Below are 12,298 nucleotides of genomic sequence, written 5' to 3'. Positions count from 1 at the left end.
TTCTGTTTTGGTCTCATCTGTTGACAAAACATTTTTCCAATAGCCTTCTGGCTTGTCCACGTGATCTTTAGCAAACTGCAGACGAGCAGCAATGTTCTTTTTGGAGAGCAGTGGTTTTCTCCTTGCAACCCTGCCATGCACACCATTGTTGTTCAGTGTTCTCCTGATGGTGGACTCATGAACATTAACATTATCCAATGTGAGCGAGGCCTTCAGTCACTTAGGCCTTGTCCACACGGCAACGGATTCAGGTGAATCTGATAAAATCGTTTATCGTTTCGGCCTGGTGTCCACACGGCACCGGCGTTTTGGGTGCCCCAAAACGAAATCTTTTGAGAACGGGTTCCAGAGTGGAAAAATCTGGCAACGGCGCCATTGCGAAGTCGTCTGGATGAGTAGAACGGATTTGTTTACGATGACGTCACAACCACATGACTAGAACAAGCAGCAGTCTCGCTGTTTTGTATGAACCACTGCATTGCATTCACTTTTGTATACAGCTTTTCTTTTAAATAAACAAGTAACTGAACCATTTCTTGAATTTCTTTTTTTGATTGGATAAGACTGCTTTTCAAAATGTTCACACACAATAAGAAAATTAAGTTATATAAAACTATGCACACTAATAAAACTAATTTGTACACACAGAAGGCACGATTTCCTCGCGTAGTCGCAGCCATCTTCTTGTTGTTGTGTGTTTGTTCCTGACAGTGCTTCACACCGGGTAGAAGAAGGGGTTTATGCGCATGCGTCTACTTCTTCTATTGTTCTGGTGTCTCCGATGGGACCGTCTTACAGCGCCCCTAGAGGTGTGGCATGTGTATTGCATTGTTTTCAGCAAGCGTTGCGCTGCCATATGTACCTGATATTTTACTGATCCGTTGCCCATGTGGACGCGATATTTTTTAAATAAAATCTCGTTGCCGTTGTCGTGTGGATGTAGCCTTAGAAGTTACCCTGGGGTCCTTTGTGACCTCGCTGACACACCTTGCTCTTGGAGTGATCTTTGTTGGTTGACCACTCACAGGGAGGGTAACAATGGTCTTGAATTTCCTCCATTTGTACACAATCTGTCTGACTGTGGATTGGTGGAGTCCAAACTCTTTAGAGATGGTTTTGTAACCTTTACCAGCCTGATGAGCATCAACAACGCTTTTTCTGAGGTCCTCAGAAATCTCCTTTATTCGTGCCATGATACACTTCCACAAACATGTGTTGTGAAGATCAAACTTTGATAGATCCCTGTTCTTTAAATAAAACAGGGTGCCCACTCACACCTGACTGTCATCCCATTGATTGAAAAACACTTGACTCTAATTTCACCTTCAAATTAACTGCTAATCCTAGAGGTTCACATACTTTTGCCACTCACAGATGTGCAATATTGGATCATTTTCCTCAATAAATAAATGACCAAGTATAATATTTTTGTCTCATTTGTTTAACTGGGTTCTCTTTATCTACTTTTAGGACTTGTGTGAAAATCTGATGATGTTTTAGGTCATATTTATGCAGAAATATAGAAAATTCTAAAGGGTTCACAAACTTTCAAGCGCCACTGTAGATAAAAGGCATTACCGTCTCCCCGCTATCAAGAAAAATGTTAACAAATAGAAGCAAATGCTTCAAGAACAACGAGGAAATGAGTGGTTAAAGAATACGACAAGAGGAGCTCAGCCTGAAAACTCCAGAGAAATTCACGACTGTATTTAAAATGTATTTTACAAAAACAGAAAGTCGGAAGTGAGGATGGAAGAGTTTGCGTAAGAATCTCGTTTTATTTTTTTCTGCTCGCGTTTGAGTCAGCTCCTTCATGAAAGTGTTTAATTTTCTTAAAGATGAAGCCGCTTCTTTATTCAACACAGAAAACCCAGATTGGTTTCAAACAACTCGGGTATAAAAAACTCAACAAAGAGTGACATGCACGATAAATCCTGAAAGAACAGAACAGATTAAGAGCGGAGAGAGCTGGAGCTTTGTTTCTGTTATCAGAGGAACACAGTCCTGTGCAAAAAAAAAAAAAAAAAAAAAAATATATATATATATATATATATATATATATATATATATACTTTTTTTTTTTGGTTATATCATCCACCTCTAGGTTTATTTAAAAAACAAACAAACAAACCCCGCGCTGCGTCATGACAGACCGGGCTGCACTGATTCAGTTACAGGTTGCCAGGTCTGTATAAAACACCCACAACCTACGCACTAAACAATAATTTTAAACTCAAACATTATCCTGTCTGTCATGATGCAGTGTGTTTGTTTTTTTTTAAACCTAGAGGTGGATGATATAAAAAAAAAGATATATAAATATTCTCAAACACAGTACTGTTCAAAGGTCTTGGCACCCTATTGTTTTCTTCATACAAACTTTGTTATAGATTTCTATTTTGTGATTTCTACATTATTGAGTAATGAACATACAGTCTGAGAGAGTTCTACACAAACACACTGAACTTTACAACAGCTGCATGCATGTGAAATGGAAATAAATCGACTAAGGCAGGGAAAAACTATTTTGGATAAAATTGTTATTGCCCGTTACAAGTAAAAAGTAACCAATAACCAAACTTAATAATAAACTTAATCAATAACCAAACTTCAGCTCAATGTGTGATCTTAATTTTATGTTGCAATTCACAATTATTCTATGGTTTTCTTAAAAAAAAAAAAAAAAGTAGTACTCGCAAAATAGGGGAAAAGTGATAATATTGGGGGGGGGAGTGGAAATTTACCCCCACTTGCCCCCCAGGGCAAGTGGATTTAAAAGTTAATGTCGAGCCCTGAGTATTATGGCTAGCCGAATGCTCTGTCCTGCTATTTCCTGTGTATCGTCTCGGCATTGTTCTTGATTTTTCATATCAGTCAAAGTTGACATTTTTTTTGTGCTTGCTCAACACTTTGTTCCAGCATTTGTTTGGCCAGTGCATGATCTTTCTTACTTCCCCTATAAACTGATTGAGTCATCCGAGAAGTTGGGGTCTTGAGCTTAATTAGTGTCTAAGCACATATTAAATATGCATCAACAACTGGCTGATCAAACACACACACACACACACACACACACACACACACACACACACACACACACACACACACACATTCCTGTGAAATGGTAGTCAGGGACTGTTTCCATATTGCCCTATATTAACCTTAGGATTGTAAGGTTCTATCTGAACAGTGGGACGTTGTGACTGTATCTCAACCGACACAGCTATAATCTGAGTTTATCATTCAAACTCTTGAGACGTTTAGAAAGGATTTTTGACCTGGGTGTCAAACACACATGAAAAAGGAATACTAGTTCTCTAAGGTTCAACAGTGTTGGTTTTATGACTTTCTAAAACCTCCCCTCAATACCAAATAACATGGAATAAAAGTAATATATGTTTAGTAGCATATTTTATCAGTCTACATGTTCATTTATTTTAAAATAGGCATTACAGTAGGATGTCGAATATATGAAATTTTATATTCGATTAAACGTGGGGGAGAGTGGGGACGGAGACTTAAGACGGGGAGATTTGGGACAGTTTGTATTTCTGTAAATTTAATTTCAACCAATCAGGTTTTAGATGACATCAGAAGTTAGATGTTGCCCCTTACACTACGTTCAGACTGCAACCTGAAACGACCCATATCCGATTTGTTGTGAAATCCGATTTTTTTGTTAGGCCGTTCACATTACCAATTATATGAGACTTGTATGCGATCTCCAATATGAACGGAAAATGACCCAAAAGTGTCCCGCATGCGCAAATTGACACGTAATATAAGCACATCTACGTAATAACGTAAACAAAAAAAAAGCGCACTCTTCAAGTTTGCAAGTAAAGCATGGAGATGAGGCGAGACCTGGGGATGTGGTTTTTGTGGCGGCGGCGGAACTCACACAATAATCTGATTAATGTGGGCAGCAGACTAATGAGACCGAAGGTGTCAGATTACTGGAAATTTCCAGAACAATCTTATAATCTTGTAATACAGGATGATTTAACATCCAGGTCCCTACCAAATCCACCATTAGCTTCAGTGCTTAATTTGTAAAGTGGGAGGTCCCGGAGCGCAGAGGATGACTGGCTCTGGTGCGAAAAAAAAAAGAAGGGGGGGGGGAGGGGGGCGCTTCTGGGCATGTATTGTAATAACACTGCAAATTAAGTTCATCTGCGAAAAACCCCGCTCACACTCTGCACTTGAGATAGGGACAGTGTTGATCGCGGCCAAGAGGCCCTTCAGTTCATCTGGGATGAATTCTCCATTACTTTCCCTGAATGCCCTGATGACATGTCGTGGGTCATTGATGCAAAACTGCTGGCAGAGCGCTTCCACTTCTTTTTCCCCGAACAGCGCGTCTTCCTCCCGCGGCCACGGAAGTGTGCACCCTCCTTTTCCGTAATATACAAACAGATATTTTGTGGATGTTGTTTCATGAGAGAAATCACCAACAAGACAGATATCAAAATCAGACAGTAACACTAAATAAACTTGCATTTATTTATTTAATTATTTGGTGTTTTTTTTTTTTATTTTGTTACATAGTCAAGAGAGGTGGCGGATCACCGGATCCAGTGTAAATAGCTGCCGGAGCCAACGTCCGAGGTTCCGGAGCGCGCTCCGGCTTGCTCCCCCTCAAATTAAGCCCTGATTAGCTTGATCAATTCTATAAAAGTCTATTTAAATTCTGAAAACTGTACAAATGTTGTTGTTTTCCACCAAAGAGGCGGGATTAGCCAACGCAGAATAGTGACGTTTGTCTCTTGTTGATGACGTGTAGGTCACATGAATGCGACCTGTCCGGTCAGACTGCAGTCGCATGTGAAAATAACGGATATGCATCGGAATTAGGACCACATATCCAAACAGCCTGGGTCGCATGTGAAAAAATTGGATCTGTGTCGTTCAGATTGTCAATAACAAATCGGATACAGGTCGCATATGGGCAAAAAAATCGGATATGGGTCGTTTCAGGGTGCAGTCTGAACGTAGTCTTAGAGTAACCTGCTTCCTTTGGAGCTATGAAGCTGGACACTGCAGTAAGGTTTGTGCCGTTCGATATTTATGTCAACCAGAACTTGTATTTTCTACTTCGACTCCATTTCCATTCGATGGTGTAATGTCTGCTGGTGAATTTGGGATTTGTTAGGAAATAAAGTATGTAGCTGAGAGTTACCATATACAGGATTCAAAATGGCCAGATGGGGAGAGTTGGGACAGTTCATCATGTTACAGTTTTTTTTCTTGTGGTTTACAAATATAAAACTGTTTAAAATGCTTGTTAAAAATGTGGGCATGTCCCTGCGTGAGGATTAAACTTATTTAATTCCTTCTTGAGAATGGAGCCGTTTTGTCTTGTCAGGTTTGGGCTAAACTGTTATTTTTGTATCGCTGTACCAGCATTGTGTGTTCATACAGTTCATATGTTACAAGTTTTGATAATAAATAAAAATTAAACATGTAGGTCTAGGTATTTTATTTTTGTTCCATGTCTCCCCACTATGTCCCAAGTCTCCCAACATAATGTCCCATGTCTCTCTGCAAAAAAATAATAACAGAAAAAGTGAAGCCTGAAGGCCAGTATATGTGACAAGCTGAGAAACTAATGTTGTGTCTCTCTAATGCAATATAAATGTGACGCTACCTGCAAAGAATTTCACACAATCTACAAAAGCTGAAAACTTGTCCCAAGTCTCCCTGCATTCCCCTATTCCTGAAGGTTTTCACTTTCAAAGACTATTAATATCAAGTGGTCATTTATATTAAGATACATGTATGACTACTATTATTATTATAAATCTGGCATTCCATGCTCTCAGATTAAACCTAGATGGGAGCATTGATTTAGCTGCTCTCTCATTTATCCTTCCCAGGGTAACGATTGTTTGGCTGAAATAGAACCCGAGTTGACTCGAATCACACTTTGGCTGGTTGTCTACAATGCAAAACCGCATGAGGTTAGATAATTGCTAAAATCAATCTGGACCACATGACGCCATGAGCAATACTTCACTCAATTGACTGAGATCAAGGACGGAAAGCTGTATAACCGCTTATCTAAATGGAAGTGGTTGACCTTGTTTGACTCCTGAGTAAGAATAGTATGTCAGATGGCCTCAACTTCCTGCACCTGTCCTTTGTATAAACAGGCCTGTTTGTCTATGTGCAACATCCTGCCTCACCTTAAACTCCTAGTGCGACTGGCTCTGACATGTGGGAGCATCCCAGGAATGCACAGTAGTTCAGGTTTAAAGTTTGCTGGACAAAACCAAGTGACTAAACCACTCTGAACTAGCGACCTAAAACAATAAGTAGGCTAAGTCCATTTTTAAGAAATGACTTTGATGCAGGAAATTTGAGTAATTGTATGCATCAAGATAGATCAGCCTTGACATGTGGCACTGTACTGTTTTCCTATTTTCCTTTTATGAGGATGAGAGTGAATATATGTTTTTGTTGTAATTAATTTTTATTAAGTGATTCAAAGGCATAATCCAGTAGAGTCAGAGCAGTGAGAGAATGTTTACAGTCAAAAACTGGAAGGGCAGTCGGAAAGCACAGACCTCCGCCAAGGCTAAATATCTGTATGTGGCAAAGTTGGACAAAGTAATACTAAATTTGTGGATCGAACCCATGATTTGGATCTCCTTCAAGCTTTAATGGGTAATTCTGTGGCCCATGCTACACCTTTCCACCAAGTTTCATGAAAATCTGGCCAGTAGTTTTTGCATAATCCTGCTTACAAACAAACAGCACCAAAAACATCACCTCCTTGGCGAAGGTAACTACATCCTGACAGAGGACAGTTGGGTGAAATGTAATAATTCTTTTTTATATGATATTTGTGATTGAGGGTGTTTTTATCCCCCACTGGCCGAAAGGCCCGAAGGGGGATTATGTCGTGGCGATGTCCATCCATCCGTCCATCCTGGGAAGGGTGCTGACCTTCTGAAATCAACTCCTCTAACAATTTTTGGAGGAATTTCACGAAACTTGGCAAAATTCTTTGTTATATGTCGGTGATATGCATATTGTAATTTCGTTAAATTTGGTCACATTTTACCAGAGTTACAGCCCTTGATTAACAAAATTATAATTTGACAATTTCATGAGTGTGTTTTCCTTCTGAAATCAACTCCTCTCAGAGTTTGTGGAGGAATTTCACAAAACTTGACAAGAGGCATTGTTATATGTCAATAGTACACATATTGTTATTTTGTTCAATTCGGTGGCATTTTATCAGAGTTGTGGCCCTTGATTAACAACCTTGTACTTTCACAATTTCATGAAGGTGTGCTCGTGTTCTGACATCAACTCCTTTCAATTTTTGGACGAATTTCTCGAAGCTCGGCAAAAGGCCTTGTTATATGACGGTAATACGCATATTGCGATTTAATTTTGCTTGTGAAAATTTTACCAGAGTTTTGACCTTTGATTAAATAACTTGTACTTTGACAAGTTCATGAGGGTGTTTGTTCTTCTTAAATCAACTCCTCTCACAATTTGTGGAGGAATTTCACCAAACTTGCCAGGATTCTTTGTTATATGACAGTTATACGCATACTGAAATTTCATTTAATTTGGGCAGATTTTACCAGAGTTATGCCCTTGATTATTAACAAACTTGTACTTTGGCAATTTCATCAAGGTGTTCTTGCTTTTTGAAATCAACTTCCCTCACAATTTTTATTGTCTCCCGCTGGCTGAAAGGCCCGAAGGAGGATTATGTCGTTGCGATGTCCGTCTATCCGTCCGTCCCAGGAAGGGTACTCACTTTCTGACATCAACTCCTCTCACAATTTTTGGAGGAATTTCACGAAACTTGACAGGATTCTTTGTTATATGTCAGTAATACGCATATTGCAATTTCGTTCAATTCAGTCGCATTTTATCAGAGTTATGGCCTAGTTGCCAGCGGTGGGGTATTGTGCTTTCAGAGCATTCTTGTTTTTTTAAAGGACTGATACAAAATGAACGAAACAAATAAGTTGTGTGTCACTAATAATCATATCCAAGAAATATTCCACTTTTACATAAAACAAAGCAAAAGCTCAGCCTTTTAGTGCTTGGACAGAAATAGAACAGGCCTATGACATGATAAATTATCCAACTAACCATCTGACCTCCTGTATACCACTGATATGGAGCTAAATTAGGGCTCACTATGTAGGACAGTTTTAAAATGAGGCTGGAACAGTCAACATTGTTTTGCCTTCAATAGCACAGTCCAAAAATAGAGAAGCCTAATTTCAGCTCATGTAAGTTTTCAGGCAGATCTTTTCCTTTTGCATTCACATTCATAATATTTCAGCATTTACATCATCCCTAATAGTCATCACGGTGCTGCTTTATTTCATGTGGTACTTTCTCAACCCTATTAAAACTCTTGTGCCGTCGTGCTGTCCTGAGGCTTTAACTACTAACAGCTTTGTTCCATGAGAAATTTTCTATATTTATTTGTTTGTTTCTTTCTTTTCTAGGGCTCACCACAGAAGGCCTGTATCGTGTAAGTGGCAACAAGACTGATCAAGACAACATTCAGAAACAGTTCGACCAAGGTACTTAATCAGGAACTGTGCCAGCAGATAATAGCCAGTCATTTCCACAAATTTGAAATAACTGTATGATTGCACAGGGTTAGTAAGCCGGTTAATAATTAATCTCTCTTTTAGATGTCAGCTTCCATCTTCTTTAATTTCTACAGATAAATTATTTCACTCCCATGTCTTTGCTCTACAGGCTAATGTATTCACCAGAGAGAAACAAAGCCTTTATACTCATCTAATGCATTACCTGTTAGTCCAAAGCAGGTGATGGAGACCTTAATAGATAATAAGATGGGAGTAATTATGTTAAGTTAGCGTCTATAAATGTGACGATTTTAATGTTGCTTCCTTTCGTGCCAGTTTTTTTTTTTTTTAGCTCATCCGGCCGTAGGCCAGGCCAGGTGAGCTTATGCGATCATGCGTTGTCTGTTGTCGTCTGTCCAAAATTTGCTACTCCTCCTACAGGATTGATCAGATTTCGATCAAACTTGCTTACAGTGTTCCCCATAAGGGTGGCATTGCGGGGTAGGGTCACGATACGATACGTATCGCGACACACTGTACATTATCTGACATTTTGGTAAAATGTAATTCAAAAGACAAAAACAAGAAAAGTATGATTGAAAATGCTAATTTCCTTTATTAGCTGGTTTGACAGAGACAAATTACATGTTCTTTTTTTCAGAACAGCAGGATGTGCACATTTTGTTTGAGAAACCCAAAATATCTCCAAACTGGAGCTGTGTACCCAATTGGAGCATTTGCTATGGACATTTTATCTTCCTTCACTTTTCTAACAAATGTGATAGGATTTGTGAAATATGTCAAATAACTACTGATTAACTAGCCACGAGCGAGTTATCACCACACTACCTTAAAAACGTAAAGCAGAAATGATAGATGGCGCCGGCTTGGAAATGAAATCTTGCATATTCACGTCCGCTTCCAACAGATCCCTGTTTAAGCGAGCGTGATTTTGCAAGATCCAAAATGGCGGCCCCCATTGCAAGACGCTTCGGAACTGAACGGAAGTAAAAATTGTGAGTTTCTTCAACGAAAATCGTTTTAAAACAAAAATGAATGAAATGAACACTTAGGGTAAGGTATCACAATACTTGTGGATGATACAATACGCGAATTATGGCCGCAGAAATCGTGATATATCGATGCATCGGTGAATCATGCCAGCCTTAGTTCCCCAGATGGATTTGCATAAAAGTTGTCAAGACGGTGGCGCCACCTGTCGTACTTGTGATTTTATAGGCGTCTGAAATTTTTTGGGTGACTCGTCACATCAAACGCTACTCTTCGTAAACTGCTGGGACATTTTCACTGAAACTCACCCAGAAGACTCTAAAGACGTATTCCAACAAGAGTTGTTCACCAGGTGGCGCCAACTCCCATGGATGAGGCTACAGTGGGGTCACGTGCAATTTCATGAAAATCGCTACTCCTCCCACAGGAGTGATCAGATTTTAATCAAACTCATATGGAATGTTCCCTAGGTTGGTATGTATAAAAGTTGGCAAGACGGTGGCGCCACCTGCCATATTTAATATTTTATGGGCGGCTGAAACTTTTGGGTGGCTCGTCACACCAAACACTACTGTTCATAAACTGCTAGGATGTTTTCACTGAAACTCACCCAGAAGACTCTAAAGACATATTCCAACAAGAAATGTTCACCAGGTGGCGCCGCCTGCCATGGATGTGGCTACGCAGGGGTCATATGCAATTTCAGAAAACTCACTACTCCTCACACAGGATTGATCGGCTTTCAAACTCGCACACACCAACAGTGGCCGGTATGAGCTACAGCCTCATTGAGGCTATTTTTTCCCCATTTTCTTCCCAGTTTGGTCATTTTCCAATTCCCTACCATCTAACAGCTACCAACTCATCAGACTCCGAGACGTCTAAGGCACCTTTTTTCGAACTGCTGCTCTTGCTGTGTCACAAGGCAGCGTAACACACTCAGAGGAAAGCCTTATCCTTTTCTCAGAGGAAAGCACTATCGGCCCTCTTCCACATACATGAGCTCACAGACAGTTGGTTAGTGTCACTGTGATTGATAATGAACAACATGTATGCCATCCCTCTTATACAGAGAGCACATTTGATTTTGCTCTATTGATTTCAGATGGCTGTTGTGCCAAAAATATTTGAATGTTTGTACAAATTAGCAGGTCTGATCATTAAGTCATCATCGTAACTGATTGTTAGGATAAGCAGTGTATCTTTGGCTATTTTAACGAGTTCTCAATTCTTAATTTTATCCTGGGATTCTTGTTAGTGTGTCCGCCTCTCGATCAGGAGATTGCAAGTTCTACTCACGGTCAGGTCATACCAAAGACCACCATAAAAACGGTACCTACTGCCATCTGGCAAGGCATGCTGCAAATACGGACGCGAGTGGGGAGTCAAACTTTTGTAGTTACAAGAGGACTAGCCCCCCACTGTAACCCTAGCTGTATAGGTGAGAGGCTGAGGGCAATAGAAGCGGAGACCGGCGCCGCCCGATGTGCCTTAAGGGCCTGGTTAGTACTGGGATGGGAGACTGTCTGGGAAGACCAGGTCCTGGCACAGGAAGGACTTGGACTTTTTGATTCACTTTCACTGTATGATTTTCATCTCAAAGTCTCACGTCGTAAGAAAACAGTTCTTTGGTCGTGAGTTGAGATTGGAGGACGGCATAGGATGGCGTGGAACTCGCAGGACTTCTACAAATGGTGAAATGTGATGATCCAAGCTAGCTCACGTTGCAGAATGCTTGTTTGTTTGCTTATGTGGCCTCATTTTCTGCACAAGCCTGGATCGCACCGACGTAAGCAGAATGTCATTTTCTCTAATCACAGGTCTATCTACTGTTACAGGATCTTCATCGTATGTAATCTGACATGGAGAGCACGTTGTCGTTATAAAATAAAATTTGGACACGATTTCTGGGATTTTTTTTCATATAGCATGAGAAAGAGAAGCTTAAAAGTCCGCTGCACAGTGTAAAACCGGTTTCAGGGCAGACAGGCTTTTTTATAAGCAGTTAGTGGACATAGGTTTGTGGCTAAAATGCTATTTGGCTGAAATACAGAGGTTTTGTTTTTGTTTTCATCTGTCTTTCACTTTAAAAGCCCAGTCAGAGCAGCCTGCTGAAGTGTGCAGATGGGTTGGTGTGGGCGTGGAGTTATTATCTTGCCTCACTGTCCACAAAATTTCTGTTTTTCTGTTCACGACAATGTGAGATCTACTCCGACAGCTGTCAGTTCACCTTCAGTTCAGCCTTTTGTTTCTGCTTTCTCTCTTTCACTCCCACTTTTAGTTCAATCTCTTCCCAACTTATTCTGTCTTCATCACCCTCGGTGTTCTCTTTTACTTAATTAAACAACACTGCGCAAACATCCAACAAAGATATTATGATACAGTTTTTACATTGCGATCACTTTCCTCACTAACATCTTTGTTGTTTCTTTACCTAGACCACAGTGTGGATTTTATGGCCATGGATGTTGCTGTGAACGCCGTAGCTGGGGCACTGAAAGCTTTCTTCGCTGATCTACCGGACCCCCTGATCCCTTACAGTCTCCATCCAGAGCTGGTAGAAGCAGCGAGTGAGTGTATCTTCTCTCTTGCTGTTTTTAGATGTTCCTCTGACAGAGATGTGGGATTGCTAGCAATCTCAGTTGGCTTACATTAAAGTGAACTCGATTTAGATTGTGGAGAAATGTGAAGTAGCATGGAATGAATTACAGCGA

General features: G+C 40.2%; 1 protein-coding gene across 1 annotated transcript in view; it reads left to right on the top strand.

The window, feature by feature from the left end:
• Nucleotides 1–12,298, top strand: part of arhgap5 (Rho GTPase activating protein 5) — a 91,532-nt gene that overhangs the window by 63,833 nt on the left and 15,401 nt on the right. Inside the window, 2 exon segments of the mRNA XM_060934021.1 lie at nt 8,484–8,561; nt 12,023–12,154. Coding sequence (XP_060790004.1) covers nt 8,484–8,561; nt 12,023–12,154 — 210 coding nt within the window.

This window comes from Neoarius graeffei, chromosome 11, assembly GCF_027579695.1.
Source record: "Neoarius graeffei isolate fNeoGra1 chromosome 11, fNeoGra1.pri, whole genome shotgun sequence".
In the NCBI taxonomy this organism is placed as follows: Eukaryota; Metazoa; Chordata; class Actinopteri; order Siluriformes; family Ariidae; genus Neoarius; species Neoarius graeffei.
Note: the sequence above shows the minus strand (reverse complement) of the source record. Positions and strands in the feature narration are given on the sequence as shown.